Source organism: Mauremys reevesii, linkage group 2 (genome assembly GCF_016161935.1).
Source record: "Mauremys reevesii isolate NIE-2019 linkage group 2, ASM1616193v1, whole genome shotgun sequence".
Lineage (NCBI taxonomy): Eukaryota > Metazoa > Chordata > Testudines > Geoemydidae > Mauremys > Mauremys reevesii.
The window spans coordinates 82772692-82799497 of record NC_052624.1 but is presented as its reverse complement, the minus strand read 5'-3'; the positions used below and the strand labels follow the sequence as shown (position 1 = coordinate 82799497).

Here is a 26806-nt window from a genome sequence, read left to right as displayed (position 1 = left end):
GAGAGAGAGCAGCAGGAGTCTGTCACTGTCAGACAGAGACACAGACACACCTGGGGGGAGACAGACAGATGGCGCCGTGGGTGGGGGAAAGAAGCAGCAATGGGCACCCCGGGGCTGGCATAAAATACACAGGACAGAGGGGGCTTACTGAGGGGGCTATAGCAGCACCCCCCCGCAGCACAGACCTGGGTTGCGGCTGGCTCTGTCCATCACTCCCCCGCCCCACAGAGATGCACACAACCCTCTGCCCCCCCAAGAGACCCCAATGGCCCCTGTGGCCCTGTCACCCCTCTCCAGAGAGCCTCCCTTTGTGCCAGACAGCTCCCCTCCCCCACTGTCTCCCCTGCTCCAGAGGTCCCTACAATCTCCCCCTTTGCCTTCCCCCTCCCACTCAGCACAACCAGTGGGAACTGCACCTGAGGCAGGGTGCCTGCTTGCAGATGCAGACCTGCCTGGCTGTACCTTCACCGCACGGGGAGGGGGAGCCACAGGTGAGCAAGCCCCAGTCATCATGATCACAGGCACAGCAATTCTCTGGATATTTAATTTCACTGAGGCAAGTAATTCAATCCACTCTTCCTTTCCAGACAGTCTGTGGCTTTTCCTGTAAGAAAACGTACAATTTCTTTGCAAAGAAGTCCATTTGTAGTTTTTTCACTTGAAGTATATTTTCTGGTTGTTCATAAGCTCATTTATTTTGTTAACTTGGTTTCATAGGCAATCTTAAAAGTCACTTGAATTGTATCTATTTTTTTCCATTGGAAAGATGTGCAGATTTTCATTTCTGTCTGCCAAACCATCCTGTGTAGAAATGTAAATGTCGGAGTCAGAAAAGCTCTGCAAGGGTAAGGGTCTCTTCAGGAAATTGTCCTCAAGTCATTCATGCTTCTAGGCATTCCATTCTCTGGTTCACTCCTATAGTGACAGAGATCAGTGTTTCCACCCACAGGAGAGAGGCAGAAGACTGGGTCAACCCTGCAGTGACTCTGCCTGTACCCTTGTTCTCTGTCTGCTCCCTCTACCAGCCCCTTTGATCTCCCTAGGATTGCCCCTACCATTACTCTCGCTGGGTCTTCTTTCTCTGGAGCTTCTCATGAATTAAAGTCTGTCATTACAGGCTCTTATCTCTGTAATGTATTTAATTTTGATGTATTTATTAAGTGTTAATTAATGCACTATGGGAGTCCCCTTCAGTCCTCTGTATAAATTGATCCTCTTCTTTTCATATGTTTTGCCCATAGGATTTTCTGCAGCCCTAGGGCAGCCAGCAATAACCCCTGTGCCTTTGCAATGAGGTGAGGGAAGGGGACCGTGGGTTCCCTATTTATGTGATTTGCAAGAAGAATTATCATTCCCCAAGGTACCAAGTGTGTTTAAATGAGTGCCTCGTAAAATCCCAAAGCAAGCTCATTTTCATTTCTCATGTAATAATCTCATATCCTGTATACACACATTTTTCATTAATTATGAGTTGAATTTATTATTATTATTATTATTAGCTAGGTTACTGTTTTTTTTTTCAATGTGGCAAAATGTGTGCTATTTTATGGGTTGAATGATTGAGTGACATAATACCCTCCCTGCCCCCAATGTCCGTCATTAAGTCCGGTAATTTTGTCAAGTGTTCGTCGCACAACATGGTGCTGCCTACCCCTGCCTTGTACTTCAGGAGGATCATGGGGTCCAGGGCGGCCTGGGGACTTAGAGGGGGCCCTGGCGCTGGCAGCAGCAAGTGACCTGGTAGAGTGGGGGCGGGATGGGCAGAGGTGGGGCGGAGCAGGGTTGCTCGCTGCTGTCGGTGCCAGGCACCCCAGACCACCCTGCACCTCGTGTCCCCCTGAAGCGTGGGGGCCCCCAAAGCGCAGGGCCTGGGCGGTTGCCCCAGTTTGTCCTATGGATGGGACAGATCCACTTGGGCACCACCAAAAATTATACAAACCTGCCGCCCATGCATAGGTATCATAATACCTACAGCTGGAGCGCAGCTGGGACTGGACAACCGCCTCTCCCCAAATGCTGATGAGGTCTAGCAGCTCAGCATTGCTCCAAGTGAGGGATCGCCTGGTGCATGGAGCAAGCATTGCCACCTGGAAAGATGCGCTGACGCTGAGACCACTGCACGCATCACTGTTAGGTAAAAAGCAAGTCCTTACTCACCTCTCCAGCACCCAAGTTTGTGCGGAGTTGGTATGGGGCTCACAAATCTGTCAGAGACCAGACAATTCGTTGATCAACGGGCTCACACCATCCTTAGCTTAAAAAAAGCTTCGGAGTAAGTGTGGCAAGTTTATTAGGGTTGAGCATCAATATTTATACACAGAAGTAAACAAAGTGATTAACAGATCATAATGGTCAAGCATAATCAAACAAGATTCTACAGGATAAAACAGGTTAAAATGTAAATTAGAAAAGACAAAGGAGGAGATGGCTACTTATTGGGAGGGGGGAGGTGTCAGGAGTAGTTCGCAGGTCAGAGCTTTGATTAAAAGTTTCAGATAGAGACATCAAGTCTGAGTTAAGTTTCCGTTCATAAAGAGTTCAGACTCAACATCACCAAGCAAACAGGAAGGGGACTTTCAAAATTCCTAAGGAATTTACAGAGTGGGGCTGACGGTTGGTCACCTGAGTGCAGGGCAGTAGAGTTCAAACTGATGACCAGAGAGGCAAGAGCAGGCATTGTGGGATGCCTCCCGGAGGCCAGTCGCAGCGCTATAAATCGACCAGGGTGTCTACACTGGCACCGCAGTGCTTTATCACCAGTGCAGAAAGCTGTACGCCTCTTGTCAGGGTGGGTTTTTTTCCTACAGCGCTGCAACTACACAGTTTCTGGGCACTATGTGGCTTGGCAGTGTATACACCTCGGGCATTAGAACGCAGAAAGCTGCTTTACTGTTCAGAAACTTGCCAGTGTAGACAAGGCCTTACCCAGTACTATGCAAGAGAAGAAAGTGAAATTGCAACCAAGATCAAATATGGCACAAGCATAATACCTATAAGCAACACAAGTTATATGCAGAATTCCAAGGGAAAGTACACAGGCTGAAATTTCAAGTAGTATAGATCACACAGGAACCTTTGCATTTAGCTAAAATTAGTCAAATCAGTCTAGTGACACTAAACCTGGGACAAATGACTACTAATAGGCACACAAGCAAAACAAAATCTACACTGTGGCACCCTCTTGCTAACAGATTACCAAGATGAATTTTTAACATCTGGGATGTCTTCCAGGCATGTTACACCTAGAAACACAAACAGTTCAACTAGTACAGCGCCTACCTTACAGAGTACCCTTTGCATTAAAAGAGCAATAAAGTAAATGGAAAAAGAAAGCATCATTGCTAAAGTTAGAACTCACAAATTGGATAGAAAGCACTATAGCCTGTGAGAAGCCAAACAAACTGTACATTTGTATAGACGCAAACAATTGAAACAAAGCACGAAAAAGAGTGCACTACCAAATTCCTACAATTGAAGTGCTACCTGATTTTAATACTTGGTACCAAAGATAGATGTTGGCAAGTGCTACTGGAAAAGTGAAACAGCTACCTCATCGCAGCCCAGGCACCAGCAGGTAAATACAGATAGTTGAGAATGCTGTTTGGTATCAAACCTGTAGCAGAAGAATATCAGTGCTGCCAACACAACATACTAACTGGACTCTCAGGGATCAGCATCATTTCCATACTTCAGAATGTCAAGGCAGCATGGCAGAAGCTGTGGCAGATCACGAGTACAGCCTCATCCGTCTGCAATAAACCACCAAGAAAGCTAATCAGAAATTGAATAAAAGCAAGATGGCATTGTAATTGACTGCAGTACTATCCACGGGGACACATGTTGACCTCCAAAGCACTACAATATGACCCTGGAAAGGTAAAAGCAATACAGCAGCTGCCCACACCTAAAGATATTAAATCAGTTTAGGGCCTATTAGATTCGTAAACTATCTGACAAAATTTCTGCAAAGCTGTGACAAGCAGGTTCCAGACACCCCAAGCAGAGAATAGGGGGTTTGAACCCCAAAGAATAAACAGCTCGATCAACTGGTTATATGCAATGTGCTATAAATTATGTCAAGTGAGGGCTTTTATGAAAGCTTGTAATGTTGTGAACAGGACAGTCATTGTTAGATACATGTACAGACTATAGTTATGAATTTGTATATAACTGTGCTCCTAATTTCTGCTGCAACATGCAGCTCTGCCTCACAGTCAGGTAGGCAGGGTCTGCCTCCCCAAACAGACAAAATTAGCTTCAGGTAACCTAGGAAAAGACCGATAATGGGCCATAAAAGTTAATGGGAAAACACTGACACAACTGAGAAGAACCACTCCCCCTTGGAAAACTATAAAAGGAAGGAGTTTACCTCACTTTGAATATCTATAGTGACTGAAAGGAAAAAATCCCTTAAAACCTTTGGGCTTGTCTACACTGTGATGTTGTCGACAGAACTTTTGTCTTTCAAGGGTACGTTAAAAAGCCCCCCCTCCCCAAGACAAAAGTTTTGCCAACGCAAGTGGCAGTGTGAATGTGGTTTTGTTGCTCCTGCCGACAAAGCCATCACCGCGAGCAGCGTTAGAAGTATTTTGTCAGCAAAAGTGCTGACAAAATACCGACAGAGTATTTACACATGCTGACTTTTAGCGACAAGGCTGTGACTTGTCACTAAAAGCTGTGTAGCGTAGACAAGCCCTTTGAGAGAAGGGGTTTGAAGTGAAATCTACCCAGAAACAGAGGGACAGCAGCTAGGCTAGAAAGCTATCTGTGAAATGCTGGATCCCCTGCTACCGTTACGGGGTATGCTGGGAAATAGTTCAAAAGCAATAAGTAACATAGATAAAAATCTCTTTTCTAATAAAAAGAAAGAGTAAAGTCTGAGGCTGTCTCTTTGTTTATTTTCTGTCACTTGTATAGACTTTCTCTCTCACTATTTCATCTTTGAATCTGATTTTTCTGTCAAATAAAAACATTATTTTTATCCCAGCCACATCTCTGGTGTGCAAACAGTGTGGAGTGTATGCGCCAAAGCAAACCAGTCTGGGGGGCTGGTTCCAGGCTTCGGAGGTGACAAACCAGAGTGGAAAAGTCTGAGTGTCTGGTAGTTAAGAACTCAATGTGGATGGATCTGGGTGACTTAGGACTGGAAGGGCTGTTGGAGTCACACCTGGAAGGAGTAACTAGGCTGGTAGAAGCCTGGGTGAGACCTTTATGCTTGTAGGCAGGCTGCTGGTGTCATGGCTCTGAGCCCTAGCAGCATAGTTATAAGGCAGGCAGTGAGAGAACCCCTTTGTGGTCTAGGTGATCCCCAAAAAGTCACACAAGCCTCTCACATGTGTGCAAAGCCCCAAGGCAACTACTGGATGAAGATGCAGTATGGACATAGGTACCTCACCATGGTGCAGCCATTGCACATAACAAGGAGCTGGTGACCAAATACCCCATTTTGAAATACTATGATGTGAATGAAGAGGCAGCCATCCAATGTGATTCCAGTAAGATGGGGTTTGGAACATCACTACTACAAGAGGGATAACTGGTAGCATTCACACAAAAGTCCCTAGTATCAGCAATGGAACAAAGATACACCCAGATTGAAAAGGAATGTCTTGCAATAATGCTCACATGTGAAAGTTCAACAGTATGTTCCAGGATTGGAAACTATTGAAGTAGAGTGGGACTACGAACCACCAGGAGTGTATTTAATTTAAAAAAAAAAAAAAGACAAAAAAACCCACACCTGCCAGCAGCCCCAAAATCTGGGAATGGGCTGGTCACAGTGTCACCAGAACCAGGGGGGCCAGGGCCCTCCCACTTTTTGAAAGTGGACAGGCCTGACCAATCTACTTTTTGCCAGGGCTGACTCTCCCCCTCTCCCCCACCGAGGCCCCAGCCCCCAGCCAGGCCAGTGTGGAGCCTGGCCGGGGAGCCCAGGCAGTTGTGGGAGCTGCGCAGACCCTCCACCTGCTATCCTTGCCAGAGACACATTCTCACAAGAGCAGGGTGTGAGCAGGAAGACTTTTATTAGGAACGGATTGACAGTTGAAAATGACTATTATCAGGAGGGTTGGCTTCAAAGAGCGTGAGAAGGGACTAGTGCATTGGGGAAGGAATGGGAAGGAGGAGATGGTGGGAGTAAGAGAGGATTAGGGAGTCTCTTGAGAGGTGAAGGACCTTGGAGTGAGTAAGAGATTATGGAGAGGTTTGGGGAGTCTGTTATAAAGAGGAATATTCCAAGGGGATGCAGGAAGGGCCTAAATGAGGTTCAGTTTTTAATACTACAGCAAAGCCCACTCAAAGTCAAAACTAATTTACAACAACATTTTTGACATTGGCCAGAAACTTCGTGTAAGTGATCTGACCATCCTCAAATTGAAAGTGAAAACACCAAACGAGGGGTGTCGTAATTCAGTTCTTGTGTGCTAAACAGAATGATTTTTCCAGCCTTCCCACATCAATGTTTCATATGGTTGTTTTACTTATACAGCACACAATTACACTGCAAATATAAAAATATTGGACACTATAAAGCAGTTATAGTGGCCTGCAGTTGTCTCTCCCTGTCAAGCTCAGAGGGAGCCTACTCTGCCTCACTACTTCACACAGCAGATAATTATTAGGGTAGGGCTCTGGCCGCCTTGGGCAGGGCCAAGCACCACTCAGGCTATAGCCCAAGCCTCCTGGCAGGGCAGACAGTAATTTATACTGTCTGGGGCTCTGACTCCCTGGGCGGAACAGAGCAAGGAGCAGTCTTTGAGACCAGACTTCTGGCTAGGGCAGACAGCCAACACACAAGGCATAGGCCTTCAGGCCAGGGTGAGTAGGACACCACCCCAGGGGTGGGGTGGCAACAGGGGGTAGGGAGACCCAGGCCCACCCTACTCCACCAGGTCCCAGCCCAGCTCCTCTCCACATTCAGTCCCCTCTGGGGGCAGGGTGCTACATGGCTCAGTAGCGGGGCTGAAGTCCTGCAGCAGACTAGCAACTTCTACCTCCTTCATTAGTCCCTCCCAATGAGCTCAAGGGCCTGCCTCTTATACCTCCTGCCTCACCCCTCTGCTTCTGGAGTGGCGGCAGGGCTGGCTTGGCACCACCCACCAGGATGAATGTAGTAGACCCTCTCCTTCAAGCTTGGAGGGAGGCCACTCTGCCTCTTGTTGGCATTCTTTCGTCTACCAGAGATGGTGGAAATTGCAGCCTATGATGTAGATGGTCTGTAATGTCTCATGTGACTGACTAGTCCAATCCAAGATTTGCATGATCTTTGACAGTTATTGCAAATGTATGTATCTTGGTTTGGAGCTGCTTGCTTCCTATGGGCTCTTTTCTCATCAAGCTATAGGAGCCAGTTCCTGTCATGGACTTTGGTGTCCTGCTGGAGACGATGGCGTAGTTTATTGTTAAATTATTCTTAATAGGCTGGTTGAACTGAAGTAGTGCAAAAGGATTTGAATATGTAGAAGACTTTAAATTAAGTGAGTGGATATGACTATAATTATCTGTTGTTTTACTTCTGGACATGGATATCCAGTTATTTCATGAAGATTATTCATGTCCAGAGGAAGCATGCTAAAGAATGTTTGTTTTTTCTTTGATAGCTAAGCACCACCTAGTGGATAAACCAGAAGTAATCTCTCTGGCTTCATGTTCCTACATACCTTTGTAAGCATCAATGAGTGAAACTCCAAAGGTTTTGGAGTTTGGATAAGGACCAAGGTCATGTCTAAACTAGCAAGTTTATAGCAGCACAGCTGTACAGTAACTCCTCACTTAAAGTCGTCCCTCTTAACATTGTTTCATTGTTATGTTGCTGATCAATTAGGGAACATGCTCTTTTAAAGTTGTGTAGTGCTCCACGCTTACGTTGTTTGGCTGCCTGCTTTCTCCACAGCTGGCAGCCTCCCTCCTCCCGCCCACCAGCAGACCCCATGGATCAGCGCCTTCCCTCTCCTCCCCCGCCTCCTGCCCGTGGCAATCAGCTGCCTTGCGGCGTTTTGGAGGCAGGAGGGGGGGGAGGAGCGAGGACTCAGCACGCCTCCCGCCTCCCTCCTCTGCCTTCCGAACGTGGCAATCAGTTGGCTTGCAGCGTTTAGAAGGGAGGGGAGGAAGGGGTGAGGAGCAGGGCCGGTGCAACCCATTAGGCGACCTAGTAATTCTTCAATTACTTCCTCAAGGATGTTGACGAAGCCATCACCACCCACTTGCCTTGCCACCTGAACTTCTTTGTCAATGGTCGGGAAACCCTTAAAACCATTCACACATTCTTTCCATAGGTTTCGCCAACATGCATTGACTGTTTCAGGCTTGATTGCATCCATTGCCTGTTTAATATAAGTGATGCAATTGGCAATGTTGAAGGACTTCCAACACTCCATCACATTAAGATTGGGATCAGCATCCATAGCACTACATCTCCGTGAGAACGTAAGCCTCGTGTATGTGACCTTGAAACAGCGAATCGCGCCTTGGTCGAGAGGATGGAGGTGGTATTTGGGGGGGGGGGGGGAGAGAGAAAGATGACTTCAACGTTATGTGCAAACCGGTGTGCTGCAGGGTGGCCAGGAGCATTGTCGACCATCAGCAGCACTTGAAAGTCAAGTCCTTTCTCTTCGAGGTACCGCTTGACCTCCAGAATGAAACACTTGTGGAACCAATCCAGAAATAATGCTGCCATCACCCAAGCCTTTTTATTTGATTGCCAGAACACAGGCAGGGGATTTTTGTTCTTGCCTTTTAGGGCACGGGGATTTGCAGCCCTGTAGAGCAAGCCTGACTTTATTAAATGCCCAGCCTCATTGCCACAAAACAACACAGTCACATGGTCTTTAGCTGCTTTGAAGCCAGGGGCTTGTCTTTCTGATTTCAAAATGTAAGTGAGGTTGGGCCTTTTTTTCCAGAAGAGCCCAGTCTAGTCAGCATTAAAAACTTGTTCCAGAAGACAGCCCTTTTCTTCTATAATTGTCTTTAATTGTTCGGGGTAGGCTTTTGCTGCCTCTTCATTGGCAGATGCAGCTTCACCAGTAGTTTGCATGTTTTTGAGGTTGAATTGGTTCCTAAAACTGTTAAGCCAACCTTGGCTGGCTTTGAATTCCTTCTCATCAGAAGGCTGTCCCTCTTCGGCTGGAGGTTTGAACAGCGCGTAGAGGCTAAGAGCCTTTTCTCGCAACATGTTGCCATCGACAGGCACACATTTACGGATCTTGTCTTCCAGCCATAAGTTTAATGCCTTTTCAGTCTTCACTAAAGTTTTATCATGCACCTGGCTCATCACCTTAGCAGTTATTGGAGCACTTGATGCCACAGCTTGACTAATTTCTCTCTCTCTCAAATCTTGATGGCATGGATGCTAGATTCATTGATGCCATATTTACGTGCCACATTGGAAACCGACGTACTGTCTCTCAGTAAGTCCAACACAGCCAGTTTTTCCTCCAGCATTGGAACAGATCATTGTTTCTTCGGTTGAGCACCAGATGAAGTAGTTGGCTTGCGTTTAGGGGCCATGTTGTATGAAAAATACATATCTTTAAACACTAGAATCACACTCAGCGCGGTGAGATGCTCACACTATGAGAGGCACACGGGAACTGAGACTGAGGGAAAAGCAGACTCATGTCTCCCATCTCACGCTCACTCCGGGGCATACGCTCATTGAGTGGAATGGTGGGTAGAATCGCCCGCACTGTTTACAGGTATCTTGTTGTTTTTCTTTTGTTTTGCCGAGCGCGTATTGAATTTGTGTAAGTTAAATGTGTAGGGATATTAAAGAAGGTTTATATTAAACATGGTTTATATGAGAAATGATTTATTGATTTATTGTTAATTGATACTTTATAACTTAAGGTTTATGTTAGAAGTAAATTTGTGAGTCCCAACATTTAACCTCTAACCTGCAAGCCACCAGCTGTGTCTGTGTGAAGCCTGCTCAAAGGGCTTGGCTACACTTACAAGTTGCAGCGCTGGTGGAGGCTTTCCAGCGCTGCAATTAACACCCCGTCCACACTTGCAGGGCACAACCAGCGCTGCAACTCCCTGGTTGCAGCGCTGGCTGAAAACCCATCCGGGTTGGGGTATAAGGAGTGCAGCGCTGGTGACACCAGCGCTGCTCAGCAGGTGTGGACACTCACCAGCGCTTTACCTGTCCTCCAGGGAATAAGGAGCTATCCCAGAATTCCTGTTCAGCCACTCTGCACATCAGTTTGCACTCTACTGCTCTTGCCTCAGGTGACCCGCCCTTTAAATGCCCCGGGAAATTTAAAAATCTCCTTCCTGTTTGTTGCAGCCAGGTGTGGAGTGCAATCAGTTAATCAGTTACAGGTTACAGGTAACCATGCCTCCACGCGGCAAACGAGCCCCAGCATGGAGCACAGGTGAATTGCAGGACCTCATCAGTGTTTGGGGTGAGGCGTCTGTTCAGGCACAGCTGCGCCGGCCGTAGGAATTACGATATCTTTGAGCAGATAGCAAGGGACATGCTGGATAGGGGCCATCAACGGGACGCACTACAATGCAGGGTGAAAGTTAAAGAGCTGGAGTGCCTATTACAAAGCCCGCGAGGGTAATCACCGATCCGGAGCTGCTCCCACGACCTGCCGCTTACAGGGAGATGGACGAGATACTTGGGGTGACCCCACTGCCAATCCCAGGGTAACGATGGACACTTCTGAGCAGGCTGGGGACAGGAGGAGGAGGAGGCTGCGGGGGAGAGGAAACCGCGAGTGAAGCTCCTGGGATGGGGAAGAAACCGCAGATTCCTGGAGGCATGCAGCCAGGAGCTCTTCTCAAGCCAGGAGGAAAGTACCCAATCGCAGCAGCAGCCAGCAGTTGCAGAAGGACAAGCAGAGGAGCGTGTACCGGTAAGCGGCTTTTATTTTCTGGGTGGAAATGTTTCTGGAGAGGAAGGGGGTTATGGATGCATGCATGGCAGCGTCTAGATGTGGAATAGCCCGTTGATGTGGTCTATCACGTCGCGTAATCTGCTTCAGTTATCTCAGCAAAGCTTCATCCAGAGCGTGGGCAATATGCCTGCGCAGGTTTATAGGCAGAGCCACTGTGTCCCTTGTCCCAGTGACGGTGACGCGTCCGCGCCACTCTTCGGCCGGGGGGGGGGGACCATTTCTGAACACAGGCACGCCGCATAGGGTCCCGGGCGGAATCCACATTGCTCTAAAAGAGCCCCCCGCTGTTCCCTAGTGACTCGCAGTAGGGAAACATCTTCCAGGATTAAGTCCTGTGAAAAATGTTGGGAGACTCTTTAGTGAAGAGATAGGAGATAAGATCACCCCTGCATCTGCATCTTCACTCAACCCTCTAGCACTCCAGATTACCCAAGCAACCAGCTCCTCTCACTCAAGCCCCACTCCTCACTCACCATTTCGTGGCTTCTGTTGTGTTTTCCTTTGGGATAAAGAATGCAAGTGAGAACTTGCAAGTGAGAACTCCTCAGTGTAACAATTCATGTCTGGAGATAGTGGATACAATGCTGCCCGTGTTAAATGTTGTCATTTCTGTGTTTGCAGTGACCTTGACTGGACTGCCCAGATGTTCAACATCACAGAGGCTTCAAAATTTGAGAAATAATCCCGAAAGAGCAAAGAGGACATGCTGAAAACTGTTCTTCAGCACTCTGCTACAGAGAGAAAAGAATTGAAGGAGTGGCGAGAGAAAGAAAGCAGGACCCGCAAGAGAAATGCAGTGGCCAAGAGGAAAGCACGGAGCGGCTGCTAAGCATCCTGGAGCGCCAAGCGGAGTCTATAGAGTCACTCGTTGCCATGCAAGCAGAGCACTACCGTGCTACTCCCCCACCCGCCCCGTCCTTTGTGCCTTGTGCCCCAATGTCAGCTCCAACCACCTTTCCCCAGCATCCAGGCTCTTACCACCACCAGCTGCCTCCAACACCTGTACGTTCCCCAACCAGCCCTGATACCTACCACCACCCTTACCCTCTGCATTCAACCCCATCACCATGCAGTATATGCACCCTGAAGTGCAGGATTCATTAAACAGCAGTCCAGACATGGCATATGCAAACTTGTGACTGTACAGTTCACCAACCCACACCCTTGCCCTCTTGTGTTAATGAAATGTTGTGTGTCTGTCTGTCTGTCAAGGAAGTTTTTTTCTTTTCAATAAAACAATTCTTGGCTTTGAAAACAGTCTTTATTATAGCAGATAGTGAAAGACACCTTAGCCCAGTAAAGAAAGAGGCACTGCAAATCATATTATTATTATGGATAATAGAATAACAGTGTAAGCAGTGCAATTCACTCCCATGCAAGGCAGCAAACATTACTGTTGGCTTTCAGCCTCAAATTCTTCCCTCAAGGCATCCCTAATCCTTGAAGCCCTGTGCTGGGACTCGATAATAGACATGCTCTCTGGCTGTGCATATACAGCCTCCAGGACTTGAACCTCGGTGGTCCATGCCTCACTGAATGTTTCACCCTTCCCTTCACAAATATTATGGAGGGTACAGCAAGCGCTTATAACCGCGGGATGCTGCTTTCCCCAAGTCTAGCTTCCCATACAAACATCTCCAGCGAGCCTTTAAACGCCCAAAAGCACACTCCACAGTCATTCTGCACCGGCTCAGCCTGTAGTTGAACCGGTCCTTGCTCCTGTCAAGCTTCCCTGTATAGGGTTTCATGAGCCAAGGCAGTAACGGGTATGCGGGGTCTCCAAGGATCACAGTGGGCATTTCGACATCCCCTACTGTGATCTTCCTGTCTGGGAAAAAAGTCCCTGCCTGCATCTTCCTGAACAGGCCACTGTTCCGAAGATGCGTGCATCATGCACCTTTCCAGGCCAGCCTGTGTAAATGTCAATGAAACGCCCGCGGTGATCCACAAGCGCCTGGAGAACCATAGAGAAATACCCTTACGATTAACGTACTCTGATGCCAGGTGGGGGCCAGAATAGGAATATGCGTACCATCTATCGCCCCTCCACAGTTAGGAAACCCATTTGTGCAAAGCCATCCACAATGTCCTGCACGCTCCCGAGTCACGGTCTTTCTTAGCAGGATGCGATTAATTGCCTTGCAAACTTGCATCAAAACGATTCCCACGGTCGACTTTCCCACACCAAACTGGTTCCCGACCGACCGGTAGCTGTCTGGATTTGCCATCTTCCAGATTGCAATAGCCACCCGCTTTTCCACCGTCAGGGCAGCTCTCAATCTTGTGTCCTTGCGCGCAGAGTGGGGCGAGCTCAGCACACAGTCCCATGAAAGTGGCTTTCTCATACGAAAGTTCTGCAGCCACTGCTCGTCATCCCAGACTTCCATGACGATGTGATCCCACCACTCAGTGCTTGTTTCCCGAGCCCAAAAGCGGCGTTCAACGGTGCTGAGCATTTCCGTGAATGCCGCAAGCACTCTAGTGTCACACGCGGCAGACAAATCCATATTGATATCATCGTCGGACTCCTCACTGTCACTTTGGAGCTGAAGGAATAGCTCGACTGCCAAACGTGTTGTGCTGGTGACACTCATCAGCAGAGTCCTCAGCAGATCGGGCTCCATTTGCCACAGAAATCGCGATTCACAGAGAGTAACAGAAAGACACTCACAATGGCGCCAAACGCTGCCGGAATGAATGCTGGGATGTGAAGCGATGCACCACGGGGCGCTGGCAAACAGGAAGCGGAATGACCCGCACACTTCCTTCCCCTTCCCACAATACTCAGCGCCAAAACGGCGCCAAAACGGGACGAGGTGTTCTGTGGGATAGCTGCCCACAATGCACCTCTCAATACAGCGCTGGAAAGTGCTGCAAGTGTGGCCACACTGCAGCGCTGGTAGCTGTCAGTGTGGCCACACTCCAGCGCTGGCCCTTACACAGCTGCATGAGCAGCGCTGTAACTCCCAGCGCTGCAACTTGTAAGTGTAGCCAAGCCCAAAGAGATACTTGGTATAAAACTTGTTAAGCTCAAAGAAATACTTTGTATAAAACTTGCTAAACATTAATTAACTCTAAGTAAGCCAAAACAGTAGCTGTTATAGTGTATAGATAGAGACCCCCACCCTCTGTAAGTTTTCATCTCACTTTATCTTTGCTTGTTAAAAGACAGGGAGTCTCACATAAATTGGTAACACCCCAAAAGGTAAAGAGACAGTGAACTAAATGTGATTAAGATAGAGAATGTATGTGAATGAATGGTTAGGGAGTTACCAGCCTGAAGAATTCAGTGTCGGCTGAAGAAGGTGTCAAGTGGGATCAACCAGATGACCCCCACCCCCTCAAAGGAAGGAAAAACAAGCATCTGACAACATGGAGCCAGCCACCTGCTGATTGATTTAGCAACAGCAAAATGAAGCAACTCTCATGAACTGACATAGGAATAAATTCCTATAAAACTGGACTCTAAAGACTGAGGACTTTGAGTCTATGGTTCTGCTGCCAGCCTCCAGGAGCATCAGATGCATCTGACACAGACTCGGCTCCATCCTCATGACCAAGATACCTGGCCAGTAACTTGGCATGAGCAACATCTAGGCTGGTAACTATAACATCTATACAGAACCTGAATGAATGATTGTGTGAATGAATATGTGTGTGTGTGTATAAGGAATAAGTAGTGATAGAAATAAGTAGTAAAACAACGTTGTTTGCTTTTGTCTTTTGCTGTCTTTTGTTTTGTTATGGTATTTACAATAAATGTGGCATCTTTGCCTTATCCCTCTTAATAAGATCCTGCTGGTTTTTATTATATTGGTATAACAAATGCACGTATGATGCAACTCACCTGTATGTTCAGCCTAGTGATAGTAAGATCACTGCGCAAACATACCAATAGCCATAAGTATTAGGGCAAAGTTATAGCTCCCCCTAGCTGGAATACAGGTTCTTTCATATCATAAAGCTTTTTTATTACATTTGCTTTAAGAGCTTGGTGTACAGTAATTCTCTTGAAGTGAAAAAGTATACAAGATTTTCCCTATCTGTATGGGTTATTCATTGCTCTATAAAGAAATGTGTACTTATAAAGGTGGGGGTGAAATTCAGCTCGCTGTGTGGGGCTTCTGCTGGTCCTTTGCATAGGGATGAATTTCAGAGCTTGCTACAGTATGTAGGATTTTTCATACATGATAGCAAGTCCCAAGATTTAACAATAGTTCCTGATCCTGCCATAGTGTTTTATTATTCATGTGAAACATGACAGCTTAACAAAGGTGCAGTAAAATGCAAGCACAGGAATTACTAATTGCTATTCATTCCAACTAATTGTTTAACCAGATTTCCAAGTACTATATTTAAAAAGGATGAAGTTATGAGCAGGATAATTAGAAATGATGTTCTTTTACAGCACCGTAGTTGTTAGGTTACACATTAATCATGCAATTATATCATTAATTTGCCCATATTAGACCATCTGTTGTTTAAATAGTAATACACAATAGAATGTGTGGTTGTGATTAACACCCACCTTAGGTGTGTAACAATGAGATAGGAGGTGACACCAGTGGTATCAAAATATCTCCTGCTAGTACCTGGGTTTAAAAGCTATTTTAACCCCTTCTCTGCTAATCCTCAATTCCAACATATGTACAATTTTATCTGCTGAACTTCTTTGGAACATCATGGCATACATACCTGGTATGACTAGCGCATTTGAAGCACATTAAGATTCTCTAGGCATGGGGGATTCCCCAGCTGGTGAAATGATGTACAGATGCCATAGTCAACTCAGTGCCACAACCAGAGTGTGCAATGGGCTGTAGTTGGAGGACACTGTGCTCTGGCAATGCGCAACGGGTGTACTGACCTTGTGCTTCCCCCACAAATACGTAAGACATCCTCACTTAACACACATATGTCAAAGCTGAATATTTGCTAATGCTGCTGAAGCTGGGATTAGTTTTGAATTATACAGTTGTGAAGGAGATTTAATAGGATTTGAGAAGTGTGTTTTATCTGTTGGAATCAGAAGAAAATTCCTTGTGAAGGCTGTGGAATCTGTGACTAGCAGTGTAAACCTATTCGATGGACGTGAGGGTACATTTAAGGGTATCACCAGTGATGAGCTGCCAAAATATTAACAACCGGTTCCCTCCTCCTCAGCCCACGAGGGGGTCATGACCCCCCGGGGACTCCTGCCCCATCCAACCCCCCATGTTCCTTGACAGCCCCCCCTGGGACCCCTGTCCTATCCACCCCCCTTCCCTGTTCCCTGACTTCCCCCTGCCACCCCATCCAACCCCTTCTCTCATTCCTGATGGCACCCCAGGACCCCTACCCCATCCAACCACCCCTTCTCTCTGTCCCCTGACTGTCCCTGGAATCCTTACCCCTAACTTCCCCCCACCGCCCCATCCAACCCCTGCTCCTTTCTGACTGCCCCCCCGGGACCCTTGCCCCCGTTCAATCCCCCTGTTCCCTGCCCTCTGACCGCTCCGACACTAATCCACCCCCCCAACTCCCCTGCCCTCTATCCAACACCCCCTCCCTGCTCCCTTACTGTGCTGCCTGGAGGTGGGGTGGGACTGGGGCTGGGACCGGAGCCGCCCGGCTGAGGTCGGGGCCGGACCCGGGGGCCAGGCAGGAGCCGCGCTGCCCGGCCGAGGTCGGGCTGGACCCGGGGCCGGGCAGGAGCCGCGCTGCCCGGCCGAGGTCGGGCTGGACCGGCGGCTGGGCAGGAGCCGTGCCGCCCGGCCGAGGTCGAGGCCGGACCCAGGGGCCGGGCAGGAGCCGCGCCGTGCTGCCCGGCGAGGTTGCAGCTGGACCCGGGGCAGGAGCCGCACCGCCCGGCCCCCGGGTCCGGCCGCGACCTCGCCGGGCAGTGCAGTTCCTGGAGCCCTCCTCCTGCCCCCGCCCCTCCAGCCCCAGCTCAAGCTCACCTGGTGGAAGCTGCTGCTTCCTTCTCAGCCCTCCCTGGCTTCCCCTGTGAACAGCTGATTCGCAGGAAGATGGGAAGGGGGAGGAGAAGCCGGAGGAGCTTCAGAAGAGGAGGCAGAGGCGGAGTGAGGTGAGCTGGGGCCGGAGGAAGGGTAGGGAGCTGCTAGAGCTTTTGTTAAATTTAAAAGCCCTTTTGGAACTAGGGACAACTGGTTCTAAACGGGCTTCTAAATTTAACAACCAGTTCTCGCGAACTGGTGAGAACCGGCTGCAGCTCACCACTGGGTATCACATAACTTGGCATTTCCTTGCTTCTGTGGCTTGCACTTTGGGGGGATGTCACACTTAACCAACCTTAATCCCTTTCAAATGAACTATTTCCTAATGGAATTGTTGTGGGTGTTTTTGTTTATTGTTTTTTACAAGCGAAGAAGGCTATGAAGGGGTAGATAACAAGGGTGTGTGCGGGGGGGGGGGGAGGGACACCCTCTCTCAATGTTGCCCAAGGTGTGAGTGGACAGGAAGGGTTAATGGAGGCACAGCATGTGGCAGACAGTAGGGTGGGGAGGGAATGTAGTGTTGAGTTGAATTTGTGGAGTTCTTGGTCCTCCAGTTACCAAGAGTAGACCAGGACAGGTTGTAAGAAGACCTTCGGAAAGTGAGGGGCTTCTGGGCAGGAGCTGACACTCTACTTCTCTGCTTAAGCCCATGGAGGTTGTAAACTTTGTTCACTTGGTAGGCCTTGGTCAGCTAATTGTGAGGGCAGTGGTAGGTCTGTTTCTATCTCCCTAATTCCAACATAACATTGCCTGCAACCCTAGGATGGAAAGAGTAAGAGTTTGTCAAGTCAGCTATGCTATTGCTTCTGAAAAGTGGAGTAGCCTCTGTCAAAACCACAGAGCTTCAACAAAGGCTGAAGAGAGCTTTAGCTTGTAGCTCCTCTCCCCTAGCAACTCCTGCTACTCATCCTGACTGACACAGGGCTCACAACATAGATTATTTCCTCTCAGTTTTTGGTTCAATGTACTACAGAACTGGGGGGTGAGGGGTGAGGGTGAGGAAGGAGGTGAGAGGGGATGCATTTTTCCTGAGGGCAGTTTGGCTTCAGTCTTATTGTAAGGTATGGGAAGTAGCAACCATTTTGAAAAAGGGAAAATTAGCTGCAACAATCTTTAATCACTGAGCTTAATAGTAACCTGGCTTCTTCAGATATACATTGGGCACTGGTTTACAATAAATTAGCTATTTGGAAAATCTGGAGGATAACAAAGGAAGCATTTGTTAGCTAGTATTGTCCAAAAATGGTGAGCCACTCAGAAATTTTTCCTAAAGGACCTATTTTTAATTAACTTTGGTTCATAAAATAATTAACAGATTTGCTTGCAAAGCCTCAGAAATTGAAAAGTTTAATCACAGATTCTGAACTTAAATGTGGGTACATACACTGGATTTCCGCCCCCCACTCCCAAACCAAGAAGTGACTGCTTAAGTGACAAACGGAACCCAGCCTTAATTGTAGAAGTGTGCTCATGCCAATATAGTAATGTTGCACAGAATTACGGTTTGTTCGAGGTGTACAATAAGCAGCATATAGTCTGTGCTATATATTTCCTAGGAGCGTGTATGTGTATATTTTGCAGTATTTATTCTCCAATGGGATGCGGGGGAGGAGTAAACTATGCAGAGTATCCTGCACAGTACCTATTCCCAGACACGCAAAGGGTGTAGAAGAAGCAGCGTATGTGGCATGTAGCTATCTCCCAGAAGTGGTGAAGGAAACGTACGGGGCGGGGTTGCATAATGTTTAGCCCCCAAGGTAGGGCGGGGAGGGTAATACGCGAAGTCTATAGCACGGAGGCAGGTGTATAATATGCACAGTCTCCTGCCCGATGTCTGCTCCTTGGTGACTGTAACGCAGGGAGAGCGCTCTGCGGTAGCTGTTCTCCGGGAGGGGAACCGGGGCAGGGGAGGGACGGGCCGTGTCCTGCCACACGTAGCGAGCCCCTGAGCGGGGACACACACAGACACCCGTCCCCCCCCCAGCTCAGGGTCCGTTCCCGGGCCGGGAAGGGGCTGTGCGCGGAGTAGGGACAGAGCGCTATGCAGGGCGGGGTGTCAGGTCCAGCCTAGTACCGGGGGGGTGGGGGGGGGAGGCTGCGTGGTGTCAGACACACACACCCGGCGGGAGGGGTCGCACGCACAGAGATCGCTGTGCACTGTCTGCTCCCTGGGGGTGTCACTGTCTCGCCCCCTCCCCCTCCCACAGCTCTGCAGGGTCCCTGACGAGCCGACACTTTCGGGACCAGGCTCTAGGCAGAGACAGACACCGGGGCGGGGCGGGAGGAGAGAAGCAGGCGGAGCAGCTGGCGGCGGCGGCGCGGTGCATGCTGGGCGTCGTAGTCTCCCACCGCTCTGCGGCTGCTTGCTGCCGGCTTGGGAGGACTCCATTCCCCAGGATGCTCCGAGCCGACGGAGGTCACGTGCCCGCGGCTGGGGCAAGGGCCGGGCATAAGAGCGGGCGGCCATTTTGTGGGAGAAGTAGTTGCTGCTGCATCCGCGTCGCGCCCGCCGCCCCCGGCCCGCTGCCGTCGCTCCGGACTTGCGGTTTGGTTTTTTTTTCTCTCCTCCCTGCAGCGCCAGTGAGACGTGACCCGGGCGCACCCAGCCGCGGCCTTCTCCCCTGCTCAGCGCCCCGCCACTGAATCGCATGTCCACTATCCAGAACCTCCAATCCTTCGGTGAGCGCCCCCCGCCCGCTCGCCCAGCGCCCCGTGAGCGATCCCCTCGCTTGCCGTGTCCCATCCTCTGAAAGGGGCCCGGGACCCCCGACCCCCTCCGCTAACCCGGGTGGCTGGGCTTTGCCTTGCAGCGGGGAGCAGCCTGATGGGGGGCGCCCCCACTCAGTCCATTATCCTTGTCTCTCTTGGTAAGGGGCCCTGCTCTGGGGGTATCCCTCCTCCCATAGTCTGCCCTCTGGGGTCTCTGCTGCCTGGTAGTGCCCAGGCTGCCCCCATAGCTGCTGTGCAGCACCCCCCGGAGTGATAGCTTCATATCTTCTCTTCCGCCCCCCCCTCCCCCATTCACTGTATAGACATGGGGTAGGCAACCTATGGCACGGGCATGTGAGCTGATTTTCAGTGGCACTCACACTGCACGGGTAGTGCCCATGGGTCTGGGGGAGCGCTGCATTTTAATTTCATTTTAAATGAAGCTTCTTAAACATTTTAAAAATCTTATTTACTTTACATTCAACAATAGTATAGTTATAGATTTAAAGAAAGAGACCTTCTAAAATGTTAAAATGTATTACTGGCATGTGAAACCTTAAATTAGAGTGAATAAATGAAGACTTGGCACACCACTTCTGAAAGGTTGCTGACCCCTGGTATAGACCCTTTGGGATTGGATCTGCCCAGGCACTGGCAATTGATCTGCCATGGGATTATTTTCTCCATCCCCTGTCACCTGCTGTCCTTCAGTGGGGAAAAACGTTGGCCCGCCAAATCCTGGTGACTGTCCTACTGTAGAGCCCACTTCAGGTATTGACCTGCATGGATTGTGGGGCCTCCTTTTTGCATGGTCAGGAACTGTTAATCCTTAAGGAAGGCATCCCGGGTACGTGCTGTCTGGGGCGGAGTCCCAAATCCTAGGGATTGACCTGCCTGGGGAACTTCATCTTATCAGTAAGAATTGGCCCACCCCCTGTCCAGAATCTTATCCCCTTTGGTAAGGGATTTTCCTTTCTTGATCCCCTCTTCCCTTATATCCACACTGATTGAAATCCCTATTTGGTCAACTTGCCCCCAGAATTTAAACCCTTCCCATGCCCCCACTCCCACTGACTCTTTTAATAAGGTACAGACTCTAGGGATTCATCTGTGATCCAGAATCCCTTGATTCTTTAACAGAGGTATGGAGGAAGTGGAACCAATCTGCCTCTCCTTCCTTCTAGTTCCTGACAGGCCAGAGTTGTGCCTGCTCCTCTAGATGCATTTTGTCCCAAGCCACTGGACCCCTCTTCCATGCTCTCCCCATTTTAGTTGCTGCTGCAGGTCAGGCTAGTTTGCTGGTGCTCTTAGGCCTGAGCATTCTTTCTCTTGGAGGTTTGTTTCTGCTTCTGGAAAGTAGTGGAGTTGCATAGGTAGATGCTTAAGTGAAGACTTTCAGATGTGACTAGTCATTTTTGGACCTCAAATTTTGGAAATTCAGGCCATTTTCAAGTGTCAAATTTAGCACACGAAAGTGCTGAGTTATACGCCTTCTGATAATTGGAGCTTTTAAAGTGGCTCAGATTGGTAACCCAAATCACTAGTAACATCTGAAAATCTTGATCTAAAGCTCATTACCTACTTTAGCTGAAGAATGCTATGTAACAGGTGAAGGAGTTTGTTTGGGAAACATGCAAGTCTAATCTAAATTGGTTAGAAAAGATATTTAAATGCCATTTGTTTAGGGAGTAGGGAATACCTCAAACTGGTTGAATGGCACAGGAAGCCACTTTCTTTCTTCTTTATCCCCTTCTAAAGACACTTGGCTCTCTTTCCCCATGCTTCAGTACAGTTGAAGACTGGAGGAGTCTGAAGGGTGCTGTTGTGTAGACATGGCTAAAATGAATTGTATTGGCTTTTTGCCTCAAACTAGGTACCAGTTGTATAGTGCACAATGTGTTTGCAGTACTTGGTATCTGCCAATGTTTGTCACCATGTCTTGAAGACCTCTTAGGACCATTACATATGGTGCTTAAAATTATGGTGACTGTCTGGAACTAGGACTCCTCACTGGTGAGGAAATTTTTCAGCAGAAATATTAGATGAGACACCCCCTTAAGGTGATGGGTCTCTGGGTGAAATGAAGTTTTGATGTGACAGTTCTTGGCTTTTGGTGTTTATGGTTTAACAAGTAAACACACAGTAGTTTGGGGTTATGTCATCTATTTAACCTTTGAGGGGATTTTGAAGAGAAAGCAAATGTATAAGTTGCTGAAAACATGACAGTGAGTTAGCTAGGGCTATTATCATGTAGTTAGTTCTGTTTGGGATAAAAGAACAGGTTTGTTTTCCTCTGTTAACTCTTATCCCTAGGATCAGAGTAACAAGACTCTTCCAAAGGGCGCTCTGTATAACTGGAAAATTCTCTGCTAGCTGTATCAATTTATCATTTTCACATGGAAAATGCTTCATATGTAGTAAACTGCCTTTTTCCCTGCAGACCCCTTTGCTGATGCAACTAAGGGTGACGACTTACTCCCGGCAGGGACTGAAGATTACATTCATATAAGGATCCAGCAACGAAACGGCAGGAAGACATTAACTACTGTTCAGGGAATTGCAGATGATTATGACAAAAAAAAACTTGTGAAAGCCTTCAAAAAGGTAAAGCTGCTAGCTTAATGTGGAAATAGGAGCGCAATGCCAATTTGTGAAAATTAAGTATTTTATTTTGACTTTTGGCTACATGTCTGCTTCATTTTCACATATGGCTAAAAGCAAGAAGGGAAGGGAACAGTTTGTCAAAACTGTATTAAATAATGACCTTTGTTCAAGGGACAATACAATATTCTTGAAATTAACAATTTTTTTTACAAATGTTAGTCTCTTAAAACTTGTTCTAAGTAATCTAGTTAATTAGTTACGGGTCTGCCATTTTTGTTGATTTGACAGATATAAATTATAGACTATCAGTGTTGGAAGGGACCTCAGGAGGTCATCTAGTCCAACCCCATGCTCAAAGCAGGGCCAATCCCCAACAGATTTTTGCCCCAGATCCTTAAATGGCCCCCTCAAGGCTTGAACTCACAACCCTGGGTTTAGCAGGCCAATGCTCAAACCATTGAGCTATCCCTCCCTGCAACAATGACATGAGTGTTGCTTTTAATGTCATGGTTCTGCCATTTTTGATTTGCGGTGAGAAAGTGGTGTGTTTCCAGTGAAACTCTTAGACATGGAAACTAGTGGCAAGTTGGACAGGCAAATCTTGCATGAGACATTCCTGTGTTTGACTTTCCATCTTTTGGCTTTTAAGTATTTTGTTTGGGGCCGGGGGAAGCTTGCCAGCTTACAGTTGTTTTGTCTGTAATGCTGCTGTCCTGGTGTCACCAACTAGCTTCCATACTGTTTTAAAAATCAGAATAGTGTAGTTTTAACCATGCTTGTCTCTTTCCATTCTTTTGTTGATACATAAGTGACTTATTTATAACCTTCAATATTTATCTTATGCAGCTTCTGTTGTGGAAGTACACTGTAAAGCATAGTAAGCTTCATTACAGTTTACATGAGATGTCTTACAATATGAATGTTTTTCTAGAAATTTGCTTGTAATGGCACTGTGATTGAACATCCTGAGTACGGTGAAGTTATTCAGCTTCAAGGTGACCAGAGAAAGAACATTTGCCAATTCCTCTTAGAGGTGAGTGACTACAGACAGACCACTAGCAGTATTTTAGATCTCTCTCTGAAACTGATAAAGACCTTAATTGTTAAAGGTATCATATTAATTTATTTCTTTACATTTAACCAGTTTTTGAACCTTTAATACAGCTCTTAATACACTGACCTGAAAGGACAAAACCAGATGCTTGCAGTACATAAGAACATAAGAACGGCCATACTGGGTCTGACCAAAGGTCCATCTAGCCCAGTATCCTGTCTTCCGACAGTGGCCAATGCCAGGTGCCCCAGAAGGAATGAACAAAACAGGTAATCAAGTGATCCATCCCCTGTTGCCCATTCCCAGCTTCTGGCAGACAGAAGCTAGGGACACCATCCCTGCCCATCCTGGCTAATAGCCATTGATGGACCTATCCTCCATGAATTTATCTAGATCTTTATTTGAACCCTGTTATAATCTTGGCCCTCACCAAGTCTGGCAAAGAGTTCACCAGACTGACTGCGTGTTGTGTGAGGAAAAAATACTTCTTTTGTTTGTGTTAAATCTGCTGCCTATTAATTTCATTTGGTGATCCCTAGTTTTTGTTTTGAGAGAGAGAGTAAATAACACTTGCTTATTTACTTTCTCCACACCAGTCATGATTTTTATAGGCCTCAATTATTTCCCCTCTGTCATCTTTTACAAGCTGAAGAGTCCCAGTCTTATTAATCTCTCCTCATATGGCAGCCGTTTTATACCCTTAATCATTTTTGTTGCCCTTTTCTGAACCTTTTCCAATTCCAGTACATCTTTTTTTGAGATGGGGCGACCATATCTGCACATAGTATCCAAGATGTTGGCATGCCACGGATTTATATAGAGGCAATATGATATTTTCTGTCTTATTATCTTTCTCTTAATGATTCCCAACATCCTGTTTGCTTTTTTGACTGCTGCTGCACATAGAGTGGATGTTTTCAGAGAACTATCCACAATGACTCCAAGATCTTTCTTGCGTAGTAACAGCCAATTTAGATCACATCATTTTGTATGTATAGTTGGGATTGTTTTCCAATGTACATTACATTTATCAACACTGAATTTCATCTGCCTTGTTGCCCAGTTCACCCGGTTTTGTGAGATTCTTTTGGAGCTCTTCGCAGTCTGCCTGGGACTTAACTATCTTGAGTAGTTTTATATCTGCAGATTTTGCCACCTCACTGTTTACTTGTTTTTCCAGATCATTTATGAATATGTTGAATAGGACTAGGCCCAGTACAGACCCTTGGGAGACACCACTATTTACCTCTCTCCATTCTGAAAACTGACCATTTATTCCTACCCTTTGTTTCCTAACTTTTAACCAGTTACCGATCCATGAGAGAACTTTCCCTCTTATCTCATGACAGCTTTCTTTGCTTAAGAGCCTTCGGTGGGGGGTCTTGTCAATGGCTTTCTGAAAATCTAAGTACACTATATCCACTGGATCCCCCTTGTCCACATGCTTGTTGACCCCCTCAGAGAATTCTAGTAGATTGGTGAGGCATGATTTCCATTTACAAAGACCATGTTGACTCTTCCCCAACAAATTATATTCATCTGTCTCTGACAATTTTGTTTACGATAGTTTCAACGAATTTGCGCAGTACTGAAGTCAGGCGTACCAGCCTGTAATTGCTGGTATCACTTCAGGAGCCCTTTTTAAAAATTGACGTCATATTAGCTATCCTCCAGTCATTTGGTACAGAAGCTGATTTAAATGATAGGTACAGACTACGGTTAGTACTTATGCAATTTCACATTTGAGTTCCTTCAGAACTCTTGGGTGAGTATCATCTGGTCCTGGTGACTTATTGCTGTTTAGTTTATCAATTTGTTCCAAAATCTCCTATAATGACACCTCAATCTGGGACAATTCCTCAGGTTTGTCACCTAAAAAGAATGGCTTGGGTTTGGGAATCTCCTTCACATCCTCAGCTGTGAAGACAATGCAAATAATTCATTTAGTTTCTCCGCAATTCCCTTATCCTTGAGTGCCCCGTTAGCATCTCGATTGTCCAGTGGCCCCACTGGTTGCTTAGCAGGCTTCCTGCTTCTGCTGTACTTATATTTTTTTGTGTGATTGTGTAGTATTTTGTATAGTATTTAGATTTTGTGCGGTATTGTGATAATCAGGGCGATAAACATCTTCTACGAGTCTAAAATGTTTCTGAATTTTCTTGCGCTTCTCTATTGAATTAACAATTCCCATTCTTTGGGGAAACAAAGTTTTGAGTTTTGCCTCTTGTTGTAAAAGCCAAAATATGTCTGACAAATATAACTGATAATGAACAGGTGCTGTGGGGTAGGGGGGAAATAGCTAATATTTTTTGTCTTGTCATAAGAATACTCAGCTGTAGCTGCTGTTTGAAGGCATGTGTTATCAGTTGTGGTTTTTTAAAGCAGTTCAGATTGAAAGGGTAAGTGGAAAAGACTAAAGGATTGAGATGTTCTATGTTTCTAGTAACCAGGTTCCTAAATAAAAAAAAATTAAGGTACATAATTCTTTGGGGCAAACTTCTGGAGATAATTCTCTAACATTTGACTCTGGAACCTGGAAAATGGCCATGAATCCTGTATTGTACCTGTTGATGCACCTAGAGTCCCTTGTCACTCCTAATGACTTCTAGATCTTCTCTCTTGATGTAATGTTATGGCCACTCCGCAGTACAGAAGCTTTACTGAAATGTGTTTCCCTTTTGCAGGTTGGCATTGTCAAGGAGGAGCAGCTGAAAGTTCATGGTTTTTAAAATGTGTATAATCACATGAAGAATTCTGCAGTTTTTGTTCATACTCACGCTGGCTAAACTGTGAAATATGAGTCTTTTCAGTAAATGGACTTCCCACTTACCTAAGCATTTAAAGTTTTATTCACATTTGCATGATTACAGAAAACATGTGGTGTGTAGACTAGAAACACACAAAAAAATTGCAGTAAGATGGTAATGAAGACCTTTGTGAATTTTAACACATTTCCAATGGAAATGTTTTAGTGCTGATTGTTGAGTTTATTACTTTTCACCTGACTTAAATGTTTTTGTTGTATTAAAACCATGTATGTTGCAGCTTAAAAATTGTTTCTTCGTATATTTCTTTGAGTATTTGGAACACTTAGTCAAGCAACAGTCCTGATTTAGTGTGATAAAACAGCTCTGTGGCAAGTTTTAGTTTACTGAATACCAACTCAACTGAGATCCGCATAATGAAGCGTTAGCTAATTAAAATAAAAAGTAAGATAAATTAGGACTTTACAATCTCTTCTGAGTTGGTGCATTTGAATACCAATTTTATTAATACAATTATTGATAGTTTGTACAATTAAGAACTGGATCTTCACTCTGTTAAAATATAAGATAATCAGTAAATTCTGAAATGCTAGTCTTACAGTCAAGAAGACTTTTGTAAGCAGTCCTGATTTCTTAGAGGACCTTGGCTATTGTACTTCATATCTAGGTTTTCTATTACACACTGCCATTATCTTCAGCACCAAAAAAGTTTAAAAGAAATGCTCCTCTTCCCTTCTCCCAAATGGAGGGAAAATGTTTTGAGATGGCTTCTACCACAGC

At 46.6% G+C, this 26806-nt stretch overlaps 1 protein-coding gene across 3 annotated transcripts; it reads left to right on the top strand.

Moving 5' to 3' along the window:
- Window positions 1-19346: 19346 nt before the first annotated feature.
- Window positions 19347-26312, top strand: EIF1B (eukaryotic translation initiation factor 1B). 3 transcript variants are annotated; one of them, XR_005593143.1, is made up of 5 exons: window positions 19347-19573; window positions 22044-22207; window positions 23139-23240; window positions 23372-23530; window positions 25946-26312. XR_005593143.1 is itself a non-coding variant. In XM_039521299.1 (4 exons), exons 1-4 carry the CDS (start codon window positions 19543-19545, stop codon window positions 25988-25990), a joined length of 342 nt encoding a protein of 113 aa, XP_039377233.1. In that variant the 5' UTR covers window positions 19350-19542; the 3' UTR covers window positions 25991-26312. The 3 variants fall into 3 exon arrangements, 1 of the variants encoding a protein (XP_039377233.1); XR_005593144.1 differs by having other exon boundaries at window positions 23352-23530; XM_039521299.1 differs by lacking the exon at window positions 23372-23530 and having other exon boundaries at window positions 19350-19573.
- Window positions 26313-26806: the final 494 nt, after the last annotated feature.

Coding starts and splice junctions, on each gene's coding strand:
- EIF1B (XM_039521299.1), top strand. CDS start 19,543: ATGTCCACTATCCAGAACCTCCAATCCTTCG. Junction 19,574..22,043: donor CCAGAACCTCCAATCCTTCG/GTGAGCGCCCCC, acceptor TTTTCCCTGCAG/ACCCCTTTGCTGATGCAACT. Junction 23,241..25,945: donor TTTGCCAATTCCTCTTAGAG/GTGAGTGACTAC, acceptor TCCCTTTTGCAG/GTTGGCATTGTCAAGGAGGA.